This window comes from Corvus hawaiiensis, chromosome Z (assembly GCF_020740725.1).
Source record: "Corvus hawaiiensis isolate bCorHaw1 chromosome Z, bCorHaw1.pri.cur, whole genome shotgun sequence".
Classification (NCBI taxonomy): Eukaryota; Metazoa; Chordata; class Aves; order Passeriformes; family Corvidae; genus Corvus; species Corvus hawaiiensis.
The window spans coordinates 32,340,318-32,364,281 of record NC_063255.1 but is presented as its reverse complement, the minus strand read 5'-3'; the positions used below and the strand labels follow the sequence as shown (position 1 = coordinate 32,364,281).

Sequence of the window (23,964 nt, the reverse complement as noted above, 5' to 3'; positions counted from 1 at the left end):
CCTTGGGGGCCGATCATCATCATGGCGCCGCCGGGAGCGGGGCCCGGGGCCCGGCGGCGGAAGGAAGGAGAGGCCCCGTCGGGCGGGCCGCGCTCTGCAGTGTCATAGCGGGGGAGGCCGGTACGGCCCGTTCGCCGCGCGGCCTCCACCGGGCGGGGCCGGGGCCGCAGGTACGGCCGGCGGGGGAGCCGGGCCGCCCCGCTTCTCCGCCCGAAGGACGGGCGGAGCGAGGTGCGGCGCCCCCGGAGGGCCCGGCCGCCGTGGGTGGGCGGTGGCGCGGGGCGGCCCTGCCGACGTGTCGGCCGCCGCCGCGGCAGGTCCGGCCGGGCTCCGCGCCCCGGGGCCCCGCTGGGTGCCGGGGGAGCGGGGCCCGGGACAGAATTGTGCGGGCAGCCTGCCTGGCCCTGCCGAGGGGTGGCTTGTGTGCTGGCGGCCCCGGGATCTGCCCGTTTTCCCTCGGTTTTGCCTTGCGGCCGAGGAGGCCGGTGCTGGTGTAGTAGTGGCATGTTTTGAGGCCGCCGGAGAAACGTGTTCTGTGTGCTGCTTGCCTCTGATCCCGTTGTGTTTATCGCCGTGGAGGAGTTTAGTGGGTAGTTAGTCAGAAGAAGCAGGGTGGAGGAAGAGATGGAGGCTAAGAAAGGAATTCGTGCAGGAAGAGCATGCGAGTGTGAAACCAGTAGAGAAAGTTGCTCGGTTTTTCTGTGCTTGTTTACCAGCGGGTAAAGTGTTTGGAATAGTATTCTGTAAAACCAGGGATTGTCATCTGAAAAGGTAACTTTCTGCCATGTTAGGAACTTAATTCAGTATTGTCTCCATTTTCTCTTATCTAATTTATCTTTTCTCTGTTCTGTGTAATCTTAAAACCTTTTGACAGAAACGTTACAGGAGAATTCGGTATTTGTGGCTCATACTGCTGGCTTCTAGTTAGTAGCTCGATTTTAGGCAGTATTGTATATGTGACGGATTTTTGGTGTGTGTCGCAGTATTTTGCAGACTTCTTGTTTGTGCAAGTACGTGTGCATCTCTGTCAAAGAATTTTCTTCCCTAAATCCACTAGCTTTTTTTTGTTGTTTGCTTGCTAAAGTTGAAGCTTAGTAGGACTGCTGCTTTTTCTCCGTCCCCCCGCCCCCACTTCATGTTTTCCAGGAGGGTAGAGATGGATTTCTTTATGGCTAAAGATGCAGTTTTGACTGAAATAAAATGATTATTGATCACAAAATTATTGGTGGTGGTGTAGTAGGCTTATGCAGTCTGTAAGTATCTGCTGTGATGCATGTATCCGTAATACTCTCTTTAAAGTACAGTAGTGGAATACAGGCTTTTCGAACTTGAATAGGTCAAAATTATGGAAGTTTTATCATAGTGATAAGTGTTATCATGTGTTGTTCTTTAGTGGTTTTCAGTGATCAGTGCATGGACTATTGTAAGAGGTGGTGATGTGTGTTAAAAAGACATCCCAGCCCTGTCTTTTTGTTAAAATAGAGTTTGAAAGTACATTTTCTTCTATGTTTCTTATGGAGATTATAGCATGAATTTTCCTCTTAGTTGTTAGGTTCTTTGTAGCAGGAAAAATTATATTTCCTGTCTTTGATATTTGTTGGTATTTTTAGAAGGAGTGACTGTTAATGAAACCAGGCTTAATATTCTCTTTGCAAAGCAGATTCATCAGTGATTGTTCTATTTAGACACACCTAGTTAGAAAAAAAGGAGATAATTGCCTAATTAATTACCTACTTGGTAAGCGAATGTGAGTTTTGGTAATTCTGGATCCTGGGTGTAGACTTCTCAGGTGTGTGTGAATAAACAATGCATTCCTAAAACCATGAGAACACTGTGAGATTAAAAATTACATCTACCACTGTATCCTTGTGATTTTTTTTTAAAAAAGCTAGTCTGTCTCTTAATTTCTCAATGATTCTCCTCTTACTTCACACTTTAGGTGTGTTCTTTTAGGCAACTTTAGTTACAGGGATAAAATAACACATATTAGTATGGGAGGCATGGTTTTCCAACTTTATGGAGAAGATGTTTTGGGGGCTTGATTTTGGTAGAACTCTGGAAATCCATAGAAACTATATACTCAGAAAGGTAATTCTTGCTTCAGATCTGCGCAAGTTTATTCACAGCTGACAGTTTTTGATCCAGTATGATGAGTTTGGGAATGGCTGTCTTGGAAGACTGTGGTATAGGAGGAAAACAAGCTTTAATCATGTTTATGTGATTTCTTTTTTGTGTGTCTTTTCTTTAAAATGGTCCATACACAAAGTTACAAACAAGCTTTATTGATATTTCTTGACAGAATCTGGATGCTGTACCAGTTTTATGGTGGAAGAGTATGTATCTGGATGTGTAGATGCTGGAGAAGTTAAAATTCTAAAGGCTTGGGACTTAAGTAGGCTGTAAAGCATTTGATGGAGATTTATGCTTACTTTCCTCTGGGGTTTCTCGACTACTTCTTTGGTGTAATAATCTGTACAAAACAATTGTTTGGGATTTTTTGGTTAGTTGGTTTTCTTGTTGTTTTTTTAAAAGGGAGATTTTGTTATCTTTCACAAAAAGTTTGACCACAGCCTGCCTTTTCACTGTGCTCTCGTTTCACATATGAGCTCCAGACTCCTGTTTCTCCCAAATCCCGGAAAATGGACACCAACTAGAATTTAAATTACTGTTGCTTTTTTTGATGTGTTTATTCAGTGTTCAAGGGACTTCCTTGATAATGCTATCAAGAGTTAAGTATTTATCTCTTGCTATTGCTAGGCTCCTCTAATTTTTCAAAACCATTTTTGTTCTGTGATTGGGTGTTAAGAGGCTAGCTGTTCTTTGCCTTTGGTTTTGTAGAATGCAACGTGAGGTCATTCCCTGGTCTTGGATTTCATGTTGTTCCCTTTATAGGAGCAATATGCTGTGTTTCTCTGGGTTAGCCCCTCTGTGGAGAAATATGTGGTGGTGTAATATTTGGCAGCCTACAAGGAACAGGTAGGTAATATTTTTTTACATCCTGGAAAGTTTACCAGAAGGTATTTTGCTTATTACAGATTGTCTCTTTGTGGACATGTGTCTTGCAATGATTCTCTTACTCGGCAATAGACACCACCCAGGACAGCAGAAAAATTGAGAATTGCAACTTCCAGGAATATCATTACAAGACCATTTTTGCAACTTGTTTTGTGGAACTAGGTTGCAACAGTATTACTGGCCTGGCTTAAGATTCCCTACAGCTGGCATCTCCAGAGGGCTCCCTGTTCCATATCACCTGCATCACTTAGTTCTGTATCTCTCATGCTCTGCACCCCACTCTCAGACCCAGTTCCATCCTTTTCTTCTTATTCTCACTAAAGGACATAGTCTTTAAGCTTCAAAGAGCTGTCAGCAATTCAAGCAGTGGGGTTTTTTTTGCTGGTCCCCATTTGTCAGCATTTCTTATGAATCAGCAAAGGTCTGCAGTTAATCCTAGTCTCATGTGAAGTAAATTGTAAATGGATGGCTAGGAAGGGAGAGCAGTGACTGTCAGGACCACATGGCCTTTCCAAATACTCTTCTCTGGCTTTAAGATCCTTTTACCTGAGGGAGCCAGTGTCTCTCTGCTCCTTCTCTTTCTGTGTATGCATAAATGTGTTGCATAGAGATACTGAAATCAAGTGGTTATTTGTAGTAGAAGGGTAAATAAGTAAATCTTAAAAAAGAACTGCATATAACTTCGTCTTTGAAATTCAAGAAATCATAGTTACAGTTGAATATATACCAACCACTGTAAAACTATTAGTATAAGGGTAATGTTAGCTCCAGTCCTCTAGCTGTACAGTGAAAAGATTGGGAGTCTGGGCTGATGATGTATTCTGTATGGTTACAATACAAAACATAAAACTTAATCTGAAACAAACTTTTTGAAAACATTAAAAGAAAGAGTAATTTCTGCCCTTTGTAATGGTGCAATAGCTGTGTCATACTTGAGCTGCATAAGGGTACTACAAACTTCTGTCACGACAATGCTCAGCCAGTTGATGTGTAACTTAATGTTTCATATAGTGTCAGTTATAAAGTTGCCACAAAATGCAGAATTAATATATTTTTGCATGTAAAACTTTTAATTCACTTAACAGGACTACATATTTTCCGTACAAAGTACTCAAGATACAGTGTTGGTGAAGTGTGGCATGTAGTAATGAAACATGTCTGTGAGACCAGTTACAACTTGCTGTTACAACTTCCGATACTTTGCTAGCATCTCCTTCAAAGGAGTCTGCTATTTCACAATACAGAATAATAACAAATTCTTTCATATGTTGCTGCCACTGAGATCTATTTTGTAGAAATTAAGTCCAGATTAAGTTGTGCATGTAACATAAAACAGTGAGTTTTTTTGAATTTGTACTAGTATTTGAGTCTGCCAAAGCATTTTTTAACTGTATATGCAAAGTGTTTCGTACTCTTCTTAGTTTTACTCTATGGTAGCATATTAATACATCTAATTACAGATGTAGTACACTATCTGAAAATTAGTTAGTGTGACAATTTGACTAGTGAGAGCTGTGTTTAGACACAAAAAAATGTTAATGTTAAATATAAACAGCTGCAAATGTGATTGGAAATATTTGAACATAGTAATTTGCTTTTTTATTAAACTGTTGTTTGATTTCAGTAGGAAACTGAATCATCATTTAATAATAAAAAGAGCTGGAAACATAATTCATATTTTAACTGGCATGATACTTACTGGCTTTATGAAAGCTAGGTTTTAAAAAAGGATTTTGGCTGTGGTTTAGGAAACTGTGTGAACCAAGCTGCTGCTGTTCCTGCAGAGTCTGAACAAGGTCCTCCAAAAAATGTTTGTAAAAGGAGACTGTTTTTCCTCTCAAGTCTTTGTAAAAAGTAATGACACCATCATGGGAAAAGGGAGAAAAGGATTAGATTTAAGTTATCAATGTTGAAAGACTTGTAGCCTATATTTTAAGCAGGAAAACTGGAACAGAACTGTGATACTTTTAACATTATTGTGTGGGGGTGAAGAGAGAAGACAAACGGTGAAAAAGCTCTGTTCCAAATGCTGATTTAAACAAGAAGGGATTCAGGGGAAATTTATAGAGCCATGAAAATTGCTTGAGTGGTACTGGACAAATAAAATTCGTACATGTTAAATAACAAGAATAAAGCTTTTCAAATACTTCTGCATGTTTACATTACTGATAACATTTGAGGGAGAGTTGTTAGTGTCACTGTTCATTGTTGTATCTTCATTGTTATGTTACTTCCGTTATTGTTAAATACAAAACCAAAGCAGTGATTAATACAAAAAGTGCTAATACATTCAAGAAGCTGCTGGACACAGCAGCATATTTGAAGAATGTTGCTCAGGAATTGGGATGTGCCAGAGACAGATTCCAGAGACAGCAATAATTCAACCTCATTTGAGTATCTTTATTTTGTACACAGCTGCATATTATCTACTCCATACCACCCTGCATTCTTTAGGGTGTGCAGGAGGGTTCTCTATGTTAGACCACTGCTCAGTGTTTGGGAGTGCACAGCAAATGAGCAGATAAAGACATTATAGAAAAAAAGGATGATCAAGGTGTTGACAGTGGAGCTTTGTTGTGGAAAGCTGGATCAACTGTTCTGTCTTCTGTTGCAGAGTTCATGTGAACTGCTAGGTAAGTTATTTTGTCAAGAATTCACAGGTAGCTGGTAGCCGTTTGTTCCTTATGAAGACCTGGTTTGGCATTTTGAGACCTGAGCATTTACACCTCCAACTGCATTAACTGAGCAGTGAGCTTTGAAAAAACACTTAACTATAGAAAATCGAGGATTCTTAAAATTCCATCCTTTGGCATCTCAGATTGGGTGACTGATTTCAGCAGACTTAGGAGTTTTATTCTTTACATGCTGTGGTTTCCCTTTATTTTAGGAGAAGGGAGATCTTGCTTAGAAGTGTTGTTAAAGTTAATACGTTGATGTTCGGGCTGCACTGAAATGCTATAGAGAAAATGCTTGCAGAGATAAGGCAGTGAGAAAATCCATAGTCAGTGCAAATTTCTTTGAACTGTGTGATAACTAAGTGCTCAGGCTGACCAAGGAGGACAAAACAAAAAGGTTCTTTACTGAACATCATACACACTGGTGCACTAAGGTGATATTTTTAAGAAAGGAATATAATTGTGTTAGATGACATCTGATAGATTCTGACCATAGATTGATACTAGGGATACATATATTTTAATGTGAGTAAGGTAGTGAGCTTTCATGGGTTTTGTTCCTGTAATCATTTGGGCTAAATCCCCCACATGCAATGTGTTCTTCCCCTCTATAGGATTTACAACAGATGAGCGGATTTGGTAGCTGTAGGTTCTGAAAATGAAGACATAATGGAGAAGGGATATACAAAACTTTAACTATAGGCAGAAGTGTTGCTCGCTTTTACAGAAACAACATTACTAACATGATTAAAATTATTAAGGTACTGTGAGCAGAAAACTCAACCAGGGTGCTGTTAGTGACTCAGGATGTAAGGGATGTGTGAGGGGGAATTATTGCATGGACAGAAATTGAAAAAGTATTTGCCTCAGAAAGGCTGATAGAGAATCTGAAAGGCATCACTGCATAAAATGTAATATGTAATCTCCCTTTTCAAATACAAGAAGAAATCTCATAAATTCAAGGGGAAGAATAAAATTGAACTGCTTTTTCATACACTGTGTAATGAGATTATGGAGAATTTTTTTATTTAATGTTCTTGAGGCTACCTCATACCCAGATTTAACAATTAAGGCTTTGAATTTTATCTTAAACTTTCTAGTCCAGGTATTTTAACTACTTCAGATTCAGATGTGGCTGTCAAGGATCTTAAATCTTAGCTCCCTTTCCCTGAAGCATCACTTGAGCATCTGGTTTGAACTTACTCCTACAGTTTCCTGTATATCTAGTCCTAATGGTTATCCACATTTTTTCCTCAGTGTAGCATTTTGATGATTTTAACGCAGTGAAGTGAGAGTATTTGTAATTCAGTGTGAAGCACAGAGACAAGCTCATTAGTTTAACTTTTTCAGGAAATATGTGTAAACCCAACATTTCGGTTCAGATCTACTTGAAAAGTTTTGTGTGGCTTATTGTCATTTACTAAGTTGAGAAGTGAGATCTGTGCCAAGTAAAAATTGTGAGGCAACATCACAGAAGCCTTGGAATTGTGTATCAGAGGTGTGTACAGGTAATGGCTTGATTTCTACCACTTGAAGTTACTTGTTCTAGTTTGAAATTAATTTTTAAGTATGAATAGAAGAAGTCACTGGAGCCTTTGACATATTAGGAAAAAATTATACCACCCCAACTGCCAGGTTTATTCTGAGAATGTGGTTTGAGTAAGTTGACAGGGGAAGGATGGATGGATTTACTTGATGGAATTTTTATCTTCTTTTATTTTTAATGTTTGAATATTTGTAAAAAAAAATTAGGCTTCGTCTATGATTTGCTTTTTATGAGAGTTCCTCTTTTTATTGCTCATTTGTCACCCTGCAGTGAATTTCATGTTTGTGTCAGTTCTTTTTGTTGTGATTGTTTTATTTGGAGCTTCTAGGAGACTGTCTCTAGAAGTCACCCCATTTTCAGTTGGAGAGCTGGGTACAACTTTTTTATTGAAATTAGGCTTGGAACTTGATACAAGAAACCGTGATGTTTCTCCCATTTGTACATGGGATATCACGTGTAGATTTTGTCTTGCCAGTAGGCCGTCAGGAGAGTCTCCTACAGGTAGAAATGAGTGGTCTTGTACTCCGTTGCAGTGAGTTTTATAAGTCCATTCTTCCAAATTTTTTACTCATTGGGACATTTCACTAGCATAATATATTGTTTGCAGCTATCAGTTCATATGACATCCTCATATTACTTAAAATTTGTCTTTAATTTCACATTTTTGTCAAAGTACTATTGATCCACATTTGATTTGTATCATCGCACTGTCATCACTGACAAAATCCAGCTGAAGAAAAATATTAATTAGAAAAAGCTTTTTAAAAATTATACTGCAAAAGTAAGATGAAATAACAAACAAAGTTCAAAAAATTATAACTGCATTTTTTTTTCTTACCTCAGGTCAGATTTGGTCTTCCCCCTTCTGCCACTACCTGGTGCCAGATTCTTTTTGGGAGGCAATGTTTCTTGTCTTGACTGACAAGAGGTGCTGTCTCTGGTAGGATAAATTATCTTCTTTGCTTTCTTTCTTTTTGTCTTTGATCTCTTACCCTTTACCCTCTTACTTTGTTGTCACTAGTCTTTCTTCCCCTTGCTCTGCTCTCCCTCTCCTACTTTCCTCCTTTGAGTGCTCTGGGGTGGGATTTTCAACACACCCTTGGGAAGCTGTAGATCCGTGTTGGGTGCAAGTGCAATAGAAATTTAACGCCTGCCTCTGTAAGCCTCTTTGAAAAGCAAATCTCTGGTGTTTCTTGGTGCACAACTTGCCCTTGCTTATTTCAGAAAACAACAGTTGCTGGAAAGGTTTTTAGGCAGCCAGATACAGAGATGGATTTGTGTTTTGGTTTTGTTTGTTAGCTGATGAGATGAGGTGCTTTTAGTAGTGAAAGTTTTACTAGGTTATGACTGATATATTCTTTAATTGTTTCTTGAGCAGAGTCATTGTTTACAAAACTCTTCAGTAACAGTTGATTCTAGTGTAAATACTATGTACTATTAGCTTATTGATACTAAAGCAGCCAGTGATCACTTGAGCAGAAGGTGATTTCTAATGGCTCATTCTGTGACACTGTATTTAAAAATTTGAAAGGATGAGGTGAAATCTATGTATAAACAATGTAGAAAGCAGCATAAATTAATGTGACAGATATAAATATCAATATTCGTATTAGGGATGTAATTTTAAATCAGTTTCCAGACCACTTTTCAGACCAACAGAGTTGCTTTCCAGCTGCTTGATGGTATGGGAGGAACTTCATGGCAGCTTCTGGAAGGAAACAGCTGGGTGTGTGCCTAGAACAACATTAGAATTACTTGGCAGATGAATATCGGCACCCTGGAGGTGGCCGGTTGGAGAGCAGTGCTGTGAGCTGTTATACAGGTGATACTCCGGGTACTTGATAGGTATCTCAAATATCCTAGCTCCAGCAGCAGTAGGTCATACATGATTTTCAAGGTCAGAAATGCATTAGAATATAGTCATGTAAGGACCTCTTGTGTGATTGTCAGTAACTTCTGTCTTTATCTCTAAACAAATGATTCTGGTAAGAATCAACATTCAGTTTTACTGGAAATATATTTTTGCATATTTAGCTCTATGTGTATATGTATTAGCTGTGCATGCTCAGAAATCATTGTTACCTGGAATCAATTTTAAACTGCTCTGAGTCTTGATTAGAAACCCTTGTCAGTTGGACTTTCTTTCATGATAGAATGAAATTAACTCTGAAGAAATCTGTGATTTGGGCACAAAGGCTTTTCTGTGCTCAAGATACCATCACATCACTTCTACTCAACAAAGCAAATGTTTTAATTAATTCAAATATTTACATATGCTTTTAGTGTAGGCAGTAATGCTGAGATGTGCCTAACAGAAATGGCATTTCGTGTACAGCTGTTATGTGCGTATCGTGCTGAGGTGTGGGTTATATCTGCAAGTGGAAAATCTCTGTGGCGAGAAGCAACTCATGATCCACCGATGAAGTGGGTCTGTGAGAGCAACTTCACCAAGAGTAATAGTGCTGGAACAAAGGTCACATGTGGACTGACAAATGTGGCACTGCAGCTCATTAGTTTAACTTTTTCAGGAAATATGTGTAAACCCAACATTTCGGTTCAGATCTACTTGAAAAGTTTTGTGTGGCTTATTGTCATTTACTAAGTTGAGAAGTGAGATCTGTGCCAAGTAAAAATTGTGAGGCAACATCACAGAAGCCTTGGAATTGTGTATCAGAGCACCAAAGTTTCTTCTGACTTTGTCTTTACTTTCTGAGACTAAATAAGGCCACTAACTTCAGCCCCTGAATTATTGTTAGTATTACTTTTCACATGTCCGAAGCAGACTCTCTGAAACTAGTTGTGGAAAAGGACGTAAGTTTGGGAAAGAGATTTCAGGATGCCCATGAAGAAAGACATCTAAGCTTTGCAAAAGTAAGCTGTAGAGAATGCAGAGCTTTCTGTGTCATGACTAAGCTTTTTTCAGTCTGGATGTGCATAAGATAGTGCAGATGATTTTAATTCCATACTTGTTTCCTGCTTTCACTTGTACTGTTCTGATAAGATGAAAATGTCAGTAAGTGTAATTTGATCTCTGACTGTGCAGGTAGAAGTCAGTTGTTTCTGCTGTTAGCCACAACCTGTTGATTACACTAGTTAGATGCTTTGCTGGAGTAAGAAGATGGAGTAGAAACTGCGGAATGTCTTGACTCAGGAGTAGGTCAGACACATTTTCCAGCTCTCTTCTCACTTGGTTATCTTAAATTTTAGAAAATTCCAAAGATGAATAAAAGCCTATTTGCCCTCCTGAATTCAGAAAGAATGGGTACTGTGATCTGCAGGTATCTTTCCCAAGGTTGTCTGCCATAAGGCCTCTGAAATGCCAGGCAGGGTCTGACAACAACGTTCTTATTCTGAAAGACTCTGGCGGTGAGCAGAGAAAACAGATTGAGATTTTTGCTGTAGAAGATATGCAGATATATTCTTTGGAAATGAAGATATACGAGTAAAGATTCATTAGAATATAAACATGTCTTTACAGTGTAGATAACTGAAAAATTGACTGTTACTAGTCAAATTTGTACTGGTAGAGGTTGCTATTGATAGCATTCTTGTGCTGTTGCAAACTGCTGTCTGGAGTTTATTTGGAAGCAGAGAATCTGCAAGATGCAAACTCTCAAGTTTAACTCATGTCACATTAAAAAAAAAGAAGTATAAATGGAAACTATTAATAAGTTTTGGGTTATCTCATAGTTTGTTAGAATGTTATCCAGCTCTTAAGTATTGGAGCCAGTTACTGGGAAGTGTCATTCTTACTGTGCCTCAAAGCTCAGTTAATATCTTGTTCCTAAAAGCATTAGGAATTAAAGGAAAACTACCAGAAAGTAAAGGAATGGGTTGTTGGGAATTGCATGCCAGAATACATTTATTTAGCCAGGAATGAAGTACTTCAAGGTGATCATTGAATGAGGTGCAGGACTCCAGGCTCTAACTTTGGGGTGTACCATGATGTATCTCTTCAGAGGAAGTATTTCAGGTCATCTGCTGATGAACACTCTTGTTATGCTTTCACTAAATGTTGTGTTGAGCTTCTTCCAAACCTACTATTCCTTCCTTCTAAAGTCCTTCTTCAAAGATTACCACTTTTCAAGAAAGCAGACATTTTCTTAGCTTGTGTAATAGGACATAGCATTAAATGTCCCTAATCGGTAAGATGACATTGTCTGCATGTTCCTCCGTAGTGCTGAGCATTTGGTGATCTTGGCAGTGTATAGAAAATTTAAAAGTCCACACTGTAGTATGGTTTAGTTCAGCGCAGTTTGTTCTAGTTAATTGAAAAACTCTAGAGAAGCTGCTGGGACTCAGAAATACCTCAGAAATTAGAAATTGCAGGGGAAATCTGATGACCTGTATTTAGGATGGAGCAAGCCTTAGGGTTAAAGAAGACAAAAGAAGTTGTGTGTAAATAATTGGGTCCTTTTGTTTTCGTCCTGCAACAATTGTAGGCATCTTCTAATTGTACACAAGAAAAATGGATTCACTATAGGGTCTAAGTTACATTTGGGTCTGTTACCTGTACGGAAGGATGTCTGCAAATAAAAAAAACCCCTTGCAAACCTCTTAGCTGTAAATATATATTTTATGTGGACAGCATTTCAGGTGCATTGCCATACCTCTTTCATCCTGAAAAATTTTATAGTCAGACAGAACCATGAACTTCAGGAAGGTAAAAGTACTGAGTTGCTTCTGAGTTTGACTGCTCTGCTGAGAAGTGTGTCAGTGAAGTAAGGTAGATGCCAACTCTGGCACATGCAGAAGAACTTGGAAGGAAAGTAGTTAATACTTATTGTGTCTTGTAATAAGCTGGTGTGTTGCAACAGTCAACAAAGAGCTCAGAAAATAACAGCTGTCTTGAAGGTGTACCAGGACTGTCGGCATCCTATTCAGCTCAACGAGCTGAAGGTGTCTCTTCATCCATGCATCCCAGTGACATCACCTGGAAGACTGTCAAGGGAAATGGAAGGAGTATCAGGCTCATACCCAAGCTCATTTTACAGTTATGTGTAGACTAGGAGACTTGTAATATTTGTGATTGCATGTTTGACACACATCAAACTTTAGAATGCAACACAGTGTACAGTGAGGCAGTCCTAAAAAACAATGTATGTGTTAAAAGAAGAAGGTATGAATTACAGAAGATACAAGTTTGCGGATGAGTGATTTTTGCTCATAAATATTTGAGAACTTGAAGAAGCTCAAGTTTAGTGGGTGAAAACCACCTTTGTGTGAATTCAAGCAGAGTCCAATGGGCAGTGGAGAGCAGAGCTTATAAGCTAGTCTGAAAGGAAAAAACCTTGTGCTTCCAAGAGGCAGAAATTGAGGTGAAACAGCTAAAATACCTGTCATATGTCCACCTTCCCCTACTTCATTATCTAGGTTTTCCTCACTAGTATCTTTGTATTACAGATTTTTTTTTCTAATAGATTGTTTAAAAATGCTTTCAATAAAGATCTGTCAGATTTTTTTGTTACACATAATTTTTTCTTTATTCTTAAAATACTGTTTCATGCATTTTGTAACTGTAGCATGGCAGCTGAGCTTGTAGTAAGAAGTAGTGAGACCTAAGGGGTGTTTGATCATCCCTCTCTTTTTTTCTTAAATCCTGAAGTGAGGTACATTTTACCTGTTTTGATAAAATGCTGTATTGCTGACACCTGGTTTATTTTGTGGTTCAGCAAATAAAGTAAAACATTTGAGTCTTGTTTAAGAAAATGAGCTAATTACATTAAAAGTTCTTAAGTACTGAAGACTCATGAGCTGTGATCTACAAATTAGTGATGGGTTTTAGTGTTTAGTGATAGATTGGAAGCTCTATAGAAAAATTATGTGACATGTTATTTTCAAATAGAGTGTTTAGTAAATTATTCTTAAAAGTAAGTTGGATACATATGTGAGATGATCAGGACTGTCAGGGAAATGTTCTAGAACATAATACTGGTTTTTTATGCATGTGCGGTTTAAAGGGACAAGAAGAACAAAACTACAGGTAATAAAGCTCAGCGAAACTCTTCCTAATGAGGAAAACAAGGGGAAAGGTAAGGCATTTGGTATGGCTGGCAAATGGTTGTGTTGCCAATACAGGGAACATATGAGCAACATATAAGGAGCCCTGCCAAGATGATCTTGAGGATGCTGGTGGATGAGAGGCTGGACATGATCTGAGAGCCCAGAAAGCCAGTTGTATGCTGAGCTGCATCCAAAGCAGCATGGGCAGCAGGGGAGAGAGGGGATTCTGCCCCTCTCCTCTGCTCTGGTGAGACCCCACCTGGAACACTGCATCCAGCTCTGGGGTCCCGGCACAGGAAGGACAGGGACCTGTTGGAGTGAGACCAGAGGAGGCCACCAGGTTGACTAGAGGATTTCCTCCTATGAGGAAAGGCTGAAAGAACTGGAATTTTTCAGCCTGGAAAAGAGAAGGTTTTAGGGGTACCCTAATTGTGGTCTTCCAGTACCTGAAGGGAGCCTACAAGGAAGTTAGAGAGGGACTTTTTGCAGGGGCATGTAGTGACAGAACAAGGGAGAATCCCTTCAAACTGAAAGAGGATGGGTTTGGGTTAGATGTTAAAATTCTTTTGCAGATGGTGAGGCACTGGACCAGGTTGTCCAGGGAAGCTGTGGATGCCCCATCCCTGGAAGTGTTTAAGGCCAGTTTGGATGGGGCTTGGAGCAACCTGGTCTAGTGAAAGGTGTCCCTGCCTGTACCAGGGATGTTGGATCTAGGTGATCTTTAAGGTCCCTTCCAACCCAGACCATTATATGATTGTTTGAATTAGGAAAGAAGTCTATGCCATGAAGAATTGGAAAGAAGAGGTGGGAGGAACAGAACAAACTCAAAGCCTAATCGAAGTAGACATGAAACCTTCTTTGCTTTAGGTTACTGTGTTTCCCACAGTGCTCTACTTAGCCTTCCCATCATAAGCGTTTGTAGTTTCTGGAGACATGTTATCAGCCTGACAAGCAGTCCTATATAACAAAAAAGTGGGAGAAAGAGTTGTCAAGGCAGTCTGTTTATGTTCAGAGTAAGAACAATGCTTTGAGAAAGCCCAGGATAGAATATTGCAACTACTTAAATGAATATGTTGTAGGATTTTAAGCTCCTGTTGCCCCTCTGTGTTGTGTTCAGAGACTTATGTATTTTTACAAGTTACTAGACCTCTTGTGGTGTTAAGGAAAGATAAATTATTTTTATGATATTGTGATGCCATTCAAAATGGTGATTTTGAAGGTAGTCTTTAAGTTTGAAAGTGTTCTTGTGCTCCTCTCTATGACGTGAATTGGCTGGGAGGAATCTAGGTGTGACTGCCTTGTATTAGGCATTGCTGCTTTCTTCAATGATGAGAAGAACCATTTGATTTTATATCCCTCCCTCTTCCAACTGCTTTCTAGTTGTGTTTTCATGACCTGAAAAGTGTGTATTTCCAGACCACTTAATGCAAGTCTTTTAAGTCTGAGCTATTATGAGGCATGTAATTCACAAAGCATTACGACTAGAGCTAAAGCACTTGCTGCATGCAGACTTCTTGTGTCTCTCACTTCCAGCTCCTTGGTTTCCTAGCCAGTATTGCCTACTTTCTGCATTGTTACCTATGATAAATCTTGCCTTCTCCCCATCCCACAGGGTGGGAAAAGCTTGCCATGTTTGCTTATTTGGGTAATGTTTAAAAGGATCAGGAGTGAGTTTAATAGTGCAAAAGGAGGTAAAGCTGAGTGTGTATTCCTTACACCAGAGCTATGTTTAAGGTGTACCCAAATAGTTAATTTCAGCTAAGCTCTTAGCCTCTGCCAAGTGTTGTGGGGGTTTTTTTCTTATCTGCCTGAAACAGTGGCTCACAGAAAAAGCATTCTTCAAGCATGTTTACTTCTCTGTTCAACTGGTCTGTACTGCTCAGTTGTCTCCCAAGCCTTACGGGACATGTGTCTTATTCTCCTTGTGTGTTTTTCCCTTTTTATGCCACTCTTCCTAAATAATGGTAATCCAAAGTGCACAGAGGTTTATTTTCTGAGAAAAGGATATCTTAATTCTTTTATGGCTCAGCAGAGAAGTACCAGTTCTTTTGTTTAATTTCTTTTTAGGATTTTAGTGTTTTCTTGATGTTTCCTACGCCTGTAAAACTCACTTGTGTGTAATGTACTTTTCCCCCAGCCCAATTCTCTTTTAGCTGGTGCTTGCCTGAGCAGTGTATTTCTGTTGTCTCATCCTGAAACAAACTCAGGAATGTGGTCGTGTCCTATTGAGTGAGAAACTTTTCCATTGATTTTACTAGATATAGGATGTAGCTTAGTACTGTTACTGTTATTTTCTTGCCCTGGAGCTGTTTGTAGCTTTCTCAGTTTAAGTATTTTTCTGTTAATAGAATTCACATTCTGTTTGCCATTTTCCAGATTAACAGAGTTGTTAAATAAAATCATGTCTGGTGCCAGTTCCTTTGCCACACTACAGACCTCATGTGCTCCATTGCAATCTGTTTATTTTTAATGTATTTACAGTACTTTAGCAGGTCTTTGTGTTGTGATGGTTTTGATGGTCAAATTAAATTATATTAATGGAATGATAAGAGACATGTGAGATAGTATCAAATATTAAATTGGAAATCCAAATTGACTTGATCACAAATCCTGCATGATTTCTGCATAGATCTGGGCATGTTTTGCAAGTGCTTACTAATCACTTGTTCCTGATGCCCTAGATGACTGAAACTGTTGTGCGTATAACTTCCACAACCTGGAATGTGAAAGCAAAAATAGAAAAACTTCTTTTTGCAGCAGGCTGGCTGAGGCTTTGGATCAAGTCTGAAACTTGCTGGGCCAGCTGTACTGTTCAATTCTTTGTTTTTACACCAGGGTAATGACTGTCCCCCTCTCTCAGCGCTGCTGAAGCCATGCCTCAAGTATTGCATTCAGTTGTCTCTTCACTTTAAAAAGGACATCGAAGTGCTGGCATGTGTCCAGAGGAGGGCAGCAAGGCTTGCAAAAAAGTCCAGAAAATATGGAATGACTGAAGGAGCTGGGTTTGTTTAGTCTTGAGGAAGCTCAGGGGGGACATTATCACTCTCTACAACTACCCGAAAGGAGGTTGTAGTGAGATGGAGGTCGGTCTCTTTCAACGTGCCTGCAGTGAGAGGACAAGAGGAAATGGCCTGCTCCTGAGACAGGGAAGATTCAGATTAGATATTAGAAAAAAAAATTTTGGGTGGTCAGGAATTGGATTCGTTTGCCCAGGGGTGTAGTGGAGCCAGGTATCCAAGAGGCATCTGGATCTGGCACGGGGTGATACGGTTTAGTTGTTTAGAGATTACAGTGGTATTGCTGAGTGGACAGTTGGATTTGGTGATCTTAAAGGTCTTTTCCAACCTTTATGATTCTGTGATTCTAAGTATCAGGCAAGTGGGCTTCATGAAAATTATTGACAACAGAGAGGTTAGGTGTCTGTTTCTACTCCAGACTCAAGAGGAAGGAGGAGTGCAGTGAAGAAAACGAAAAGCCTTTTGTAGGCCCAATTCCCTCTCTTTCCTCCTTTTTTTTCCCCATTTCCAAGTCAACAACATCTCTGTCTGCAACTTTAATCCTACTAGTTCTTTTCAGTCTGGTTACTTCTTTTTCCTCTTTGCTCTAAGAAGGTCCTGCATGTTTGCCCGTGTTGCGTACATGCTATGTGGGGGGACAGAGTGTTTTTGGTTTTCTCAAGGGTTTACTGTGTGGATTTTTTGTTCAGTACTTGTAGCTGCAAGGGCGAAGAAATAGGTTCTATGTTGTAGGTGTCTTTAATGTTTGTTTTCACAGTCTGCTTTAGTAAACATGAGGAAAAGTAAACAAAAATGAATGTTCTTAGGTTTGGTTGATTTTTCTGGTGAAATGTTCACAGAAACAGCAGAAGTTCTTAGAATTTGACCTGTCAAACCAGGCAGTAGTGTACATTAAGAAATGAGTCTATTAAAGTAAGAAACAATTGGCATTTCTTCTTTATTAAGTGTTATCAAATGGGATATATTTTCCTATCTTCAGTCTTGGAAACAACTGAACTGCGTAAATAGAATATCTTAAGGTTTGGATGTGCTGTGTGGCATGTAGACTGTAGATGAGGTAGTTAATGTCAAGCAGATTTATTTAAAACTGAACAAACCCATAACAATCATATGAAAAGAGCATCTTACACTATCAGATGCATTTAAAAAGGACTATTACTTATGATCTTCAAAATATAGAAATAAAATGCAGTATACAGATTGCAACCATTTGTACCACGAAAGAGGTGGCACAACATTTTAAGTTTCACTTGCATGCTTAAGTTGGGGTTTTTGAAAGGTAGAAACCTTGAAGTTTATCCAGTCCCCTGAAATTCAGTGGTACTCTTGCATATAATACTTTCAGTCTTTAGAAGGGTGAATCCTTTCAGTACTTTATGTAAGTTACGAAGAAATTCTGAAGTAACTGGCATTTTCTTTCCAGAGAAGAAACCATTGATGGGCTAATTTTGTATTTGTGTTGTACATTAAAGAAATACAGTGATCCTCCCTCTGAGCACTGATGAACGAAAAATAATACCTAAATTGGCTGGAAGGTTGGGTTTTGGATGTTGAGCTGCTGGCAGGAATGCTAACTGCTGATAACTACCCATTAAATTAGTGTCTGCCAATGTATTGCTAAGAGGAGGAAATTAATTTAATTCTCAGGAAGAGCAGAATGACTAAATATTCTTCTCTGGAGGTAATTTTTGTTTTCACTGTTTGAATACTTCACATATTGGCTTCATATGTGTTTAAAATGTTTTCTAATGACTGGTATTTTCTTGAAAGGTGTTGTTTAATTTTTAGAAATTTCTAAGTATTGATAAAGTTCATGGCCTCATTTTGAGGCTGAAATGTATTTCAGCATCTCTGTATAGCTAATCTTTCACCATATGCTCTTTATAAGACAAAAAAGATGCTGGGTTTCCTACAGTTTCTCAGGTAATTTTGTCTGGCTCAGATTACTGGGCTTTTAATATCATTATTATTCTGATTGCCCTTAGTTTCTGAGGACACCAAGTAGGGGGAAAAAACCTTTGCTTTTTTTACAAATGTGTGTCTATCCAAGGCAGTAATGGCTTGGGACACTAAGGACACTTTCAGTGATGTTACCTCATAGCTTTGCTTGTAATCATAAATACAAATTAATCCTGAGGTATATAGTATTTGAACCACGTGTTTTTTTCAGTGTTATTCTCTCCATTATGAATCCAGGTTATGTGCTGTCTTTGGTGTATCTATTAAACCCAGGACCAGTTGCATTCATTTTCGTTAATTTCTAGCAAAACAGTTCAGTGTCATAAAATCAAATTATGCTTGGCTATCAGGATCAAAATATGAAAGCTGTTGGGGAAGATAATTGTTTCGACTTTTTCTTTTTTCCTAGAATCACTCAACAAATCATTCAAATCATTCAATGTGCTACATGTAAAATGCTGAAATAATTGACCTGGATTAAAAGAACCTGTGGGCTCAATAAAAATGTAGTAAGACTTTTCTATTGAAGGGGTAAAACATACTTTATTGGTGGGACTGTTAGGTATGTCCTGATTCACTTCACTCAAAGCGTGAAGCTGGAGAGATTGAGTGTTGATACTTCAAGGGAATACTTCTGAAGAAATTTTCAGAACCTGGTGTTTGTTAGTTGAAGGTGAACCAAAAGCTTTTAGCACAATGCTGTCCTCTGGTGGAATAATGTTGCACTAAAAGAGCATTGTACACGGAGCAGAAAAGTTTTCATTAGATCTGTGTTATGCAGTATATGTTGGTACTTGTGTAGCAGTAACAAAATAGAACAAAATTTGAGGATGCCTCCAAATCATCTGTGATGTAATGTAATTTGTAACTAAAATAGATATTTCTTACTCTTACCATTCCAAGCTAATGTTTTCCTTAAGGTTAATCAGAAGTTCTCATTGAACAGCAAGTCATTTGGAGTTAACAGGATTTCATTTTATGATTCTTTTAAAAGTCGATAGTAACAGTTCTTTCAAGTCAGAAGTGTATTTAAATAGTTGTCACAGATTGTTCATACTTTTCTTTTGGTTTGTTCTGTGCTTTTGTTCCTTGCTTTCATGTGGTCCATAGTCTTTAGACTGTGGGGTATTTTTCTCAAAACCAGTAATTAATGTGGATACATCCTGTTTAATCTGATAGTCTTGGATCTGTAGCATACCTGCCATACTTGGAAATGTAAAGTAAATGCAGGGAAATGTTGGATAGACACATACTGAAAGATAGGCTGTGCTAAATAAAGTATGTTATCTTTGAGTGTTTGAGGTTTGTGCAGAATGAACTTTTGTAATTTCACTTGATGTAAAGATTAAAGTGTAAAAGATTCAAATCAAAAGCTTTCGTTATAGTAGAAAGAATAAGGTGGGATGAAATTACTTGGTTATTTCACTTTCTAGATCACGTGTTGGGTAGGTAGTTGAGATTTTGGCAGCCAAGTAATAGGCTTGAAGAGGAATAGGAAGAACTGTCAGGCCTGACTTTGTTCAGACTTTTAAAAAGGGAAAAATCAGTAATACAATTTCTGGAAAATAAATCCTGCTGGATTCAGGGGAAGGTCTGGGGATTTAAGCATGTGTTTAATGCCTAAATTTTGATTTAATAATTTTCCCTTTTGCAGTTTTCATTCTCTGCTATAGAAAAGGATATAAGAGTAACCTGATACATCCCTTGCTGCCAGCCTGTTCCTCAAAGGGAAGGATGTGGTAGTTGTTGTAAAATACCAACTTTGAGAGATGCAGAAAGAATGCTGTCTCTAGAACATTGCTACTCTCTTGGTCTGACTTCACCAGCCATAGAGATGTGTTACGCTAATATTAGTTTTTCTGTTTGAATCAAATTATAGATGTTCTAATAATTGATCATAAGTAACAAAGTTCATCTGTTATTTGAAGACCTGGTAGATTCTCACTGCAAATGTTCTAAAATTTTAAATACAGACATTTTTGTGATTTATGTTGATGGCTGAATTTCCCCACAGTTAATATCACATCATATATAGAGGTTACAGATTGGAGTAATATGGAGAAGTATTGACGTGAAGAAAACACGTAAATCAGAGCTTCTTAAAAATGTCTGTCTTCAAGTAGGAATGATGTAAATGTTTGAGAGAAAACATGACAGGAGTTTGTTGCAAAGAGTCTTACATCTGCATTAAATCAGTTGTTTTGAGCTTAAATGAAAAGAATGGGAAAAATAGTACTTTCTGGAGAATCATGGGTTAGTACTTCATTTGGAAAGCTGTTAGTGTCTGACATAGATTCTAGGTTAAACTAGTTTGCTTATTTCAGTGTGACGTCTAACTTGCTAATCAGCTGTTTTCTAGAAAGTTTAGTAGGCAACAAAAAGACTTGCAGTGCTGCCAGTAGCTGCTAAGTATTGTGTGTGCAGCATCAATTGTTGGGAAGATCTGCGTGCTGCATAGGTAGAATTTTGTGGGTCTCTGTGTGGGAGGAAAAAAGCAAACACACCAACTGAAGCAGTGAAATTCAGTTTACAGAGTTAGCAAGCAAGTGTTCTCAGAAGTTAGCCTGCTGTCAGCATCCACATCATCAGATTGTTAAAAATCCTTCAGAGTTTATGGATGAAACTTCAGGAAAAAGAAAGTTAAGTGAGAAAGGCGGTTTTTTCATTTTTTCTTTTTTAAGCCAACCAAACCAACTTTGAAGATGCTAACATGGCCATCCTCAAAACATAGTTGGGCTATTAACAAAGATTCTGGAGATATTTTCTTCTAATACGCTGTTCCATGTAGAGGGATGATTGCAGAATAGATATGCAGTGAGGTGAATAAAAAACAGGTTCAGTATTCACATAAGCACCGTGATTATACCTTAGAAGCTAATAGTGCTTCAGGCTGTCCCGATAGATGAAGAAACTAAAGGCAAAAGTGATAAAATAATTTTGCTCACTGTTCATCTAACTGCAGTGATGCAATTGTTGGAACAAGTAGGGGAGATTCAAAAGTAATTGCTTATCAATGTGTTTCTGAATTACTTGTGGTAGAGCTTCTGTTCAGATGCTATAGAGTGGAGTAGTAAAAAAAAAAAAAAAGCAAAAATATTCTGTCAGTCACACCAGAACAACTAGGTTTAAAAAATAGAGATATGGCTAATGTGACTCTTGTTCTGGCAGTTTGCTCTAAAATTGTCTGTGCTTCTACCAAACTGTGAAGAAGAAATCTTAACTGTTGCTGAAAGAGGATGTTGATCCAAATCCTGCCTTGGGTTGTACACACTGGTTTCTTTCGTGAAGGTCCTTAATTTGCTGCTGCGGTTGAAAGATGTTTGTGTTAGCCTTCACAGATTACAAGACAATGTCACTTCTGCACTTAACTAGGCAACCCAGGGAGAACTGAAACCATACAGAGAAAAATGAAAACTTCTTGAAGGTATAAAGCCTTTCTCAGACACACATGCAGTGTGGCTACTTTACATAGCAAAGCATGAGCTTAAGGGAGAAATAGAATGGAGAGAACTGATGCAGCCTAAATTAAAAAAACGTAGAAAAACATCCTAATTTCTACCGCACATGAAATGTCAGGGATGGCTATGGTGTTATTCAGAATTAACATATTAGGAAGTGTTGAATTAAGGGCTGGAAAGCTAGTACATTTTTGCCAGTGGTTGATTTGGTTGTTGTTTTTCTTTCCTCTTGATCAACCATTATACAATTTACCTTTTAAAAGTGGCACAATTCCTGACTGAATAGTTAAAATACCAGTCAATACTAAGGGGTAAAGGTGTCTGTAGGAAGGTGGAGCTGAAGAGCTTTTATAACTTAACCTGTTATTATTTCAGGTGCTCGAGTCTGCTTTACTTCAAGAATTCAAGATTCTGATTTTGGGAGAGCAGTGTCTTTTAAAGACGCAAATGCATTATAAATCGAGTCTCATGTCAGCTGCACATGTCAGACATGGTTGGCTCTGTTTAGTTACTGAGAGGCAATAGCAACAAATCTTCCTCATAAAAAATAAGTGCATTTGTTGCTGTCTTAAAGCAATTTTATTTGTTTACAGGTGTCAGCTGTGATGCATGTTTAAAAGGAAATTTTCGAGGCCGCCGATACAAGTGTTTAATTTGCTACGATTACGATCTGTGTGCAACTTGTTATGAAAGTGGTGCAACGACAACAAGGCATACAACTGACCATCCAATGCAGTGCATACTAACAAGAGTAGATTTTGGTAAGTGATAATTTCAAACTCCAGTAATTTGTTGCTATATTTTTGTGTTTCTACTTATTAATCACTTCTCCAATTAGTGCGCTAAAAATAAGGGCCAAGTTCTTGTGTTCTAATAAGCAGGCATGTTTTCTTCTCTAGAAGAACTGAATTTTTTTTTTATTTTATTTTTTTTTTAAACTGCTGCACATGTATTTCTGATTTTTTTTATTTTGGTCTGATAACAGCAAATTATCAGACTAATAAATATACTTAGTAACAGTGACTACTGTTAAAAGTGCCACGGTCTACAGGCAGAAAAAAAATCCTAGTGACATTTTGTAGGAAGGTTGTTCATTGGTGGCTTACGTGAAACTGCAAGTACAAGAAAGGTGGTGATGGACTGCATTGAGAGATTAGTAGTAAGGACTAGCATGTAGTCTTTTTAGAATTCCTTTGTAGATGTACTAGTCTCAGAATTATTTCTAACTGTAAAGTCTTGTCAGTATTTAGAATAAATAATTGTTCTTGTGTCCTATCCAGTTTGATGTTTCTGTTGCATCATACTTGAAACAGGTTGTAACTTGTGAGAAATGATTTTGTGACAATCCACTGCTCTACGATGTTGCTGATCCTGGACATCTATTTTCTTTTGATGTCAAACACATGGGACTAGCATTTCAGTATTTCTTCCTAGTGATTGCACCTGTAATATTCATTTTTTAAATCTTTTAAATATGATGATTTCTCAAAAGATGAAGTCCTAACTTCTCTACCTTTTTGATTATAACAGAAGTAAAATTTATACTTTATTGGTTTAAAGTTTAGAGAATAGCTGTATACAGAAACATGCAGTTTCTTAAAACAACCTTTATATGAAATTGTCTTCAATTTTCTTTTAATTCTCAGGGCTCCTCTTGCCCTGAGACTGCCTGATCATGACTTCAGAAATCCAGGCCATGGGAGTCCATGATTTGAAAGGAAATAATTTAGTGCATTATCAAAAATACATGCCCCTGTTTTAACTTACGTGTTTCTTGTCAGGCTTTTGTTTTTTCCTCTGTGCACAGTATTGGGGATTGAAGTCACTGTTTGAAATGCACAGTTGAAACTTCTTAACCTGTTATCAGCAGTTATTTTTTGACATTAAACATGGGATAAAAGGACAGCATTGCTGTAAGTACTAAATACTAATCACAGGGGTAAGAAGACTGAAACGTAGTAATATTATAAGTCAAAGATTTTGGTGTACTGCAATGAGAACTTGTTCTAAACTATGCTTTTTTTTTAATGCCTATAATGAGAAACTAGGAGTGACTACAAATTTTGTTTTGTTTCTTGCAACTTGGGTACTTCTCTTTTGGAAGTCTTTGATACATATACCTTTGGCTTAATGCCTTTTATGTATGTATTTTGTAGAGACACAGAGGGGTTATTTTCTACTATTTTAAGTATGCCTGAAGAATACAGATAGGTGGAAGAAGGTTCACAGTGAAGTGTTGAGATGGGTAATAGGATTTGAAGGACAACTTCTATATTGCTTAGTGTTTATGC

At 38.2% G+C, this 23,964-nt stretch overlaps 1 protein-coding gene across 1 annotated transcript in view; it reads left to right on the top strand.

The window, feature by feature from the left end:
- KCMF1 (potassium channel modulatory factor 1) overlaps positions 1-23,964 on the top strand; it is a 44,844-nt gene that overhangs the window by 643 nt on the left and 20,237 nt on the right. Inside the window, exon 2 of the mRNA XM_048291832.1 lies at positions 22,267-22,434. Coding sequence (XP_048147789.1) covers positions 22,267-22,434 — 168 coding nt within the window. The remainder of the gene's footprint in view (positions 1-22,266; positions 22,435-23,964) is intronic.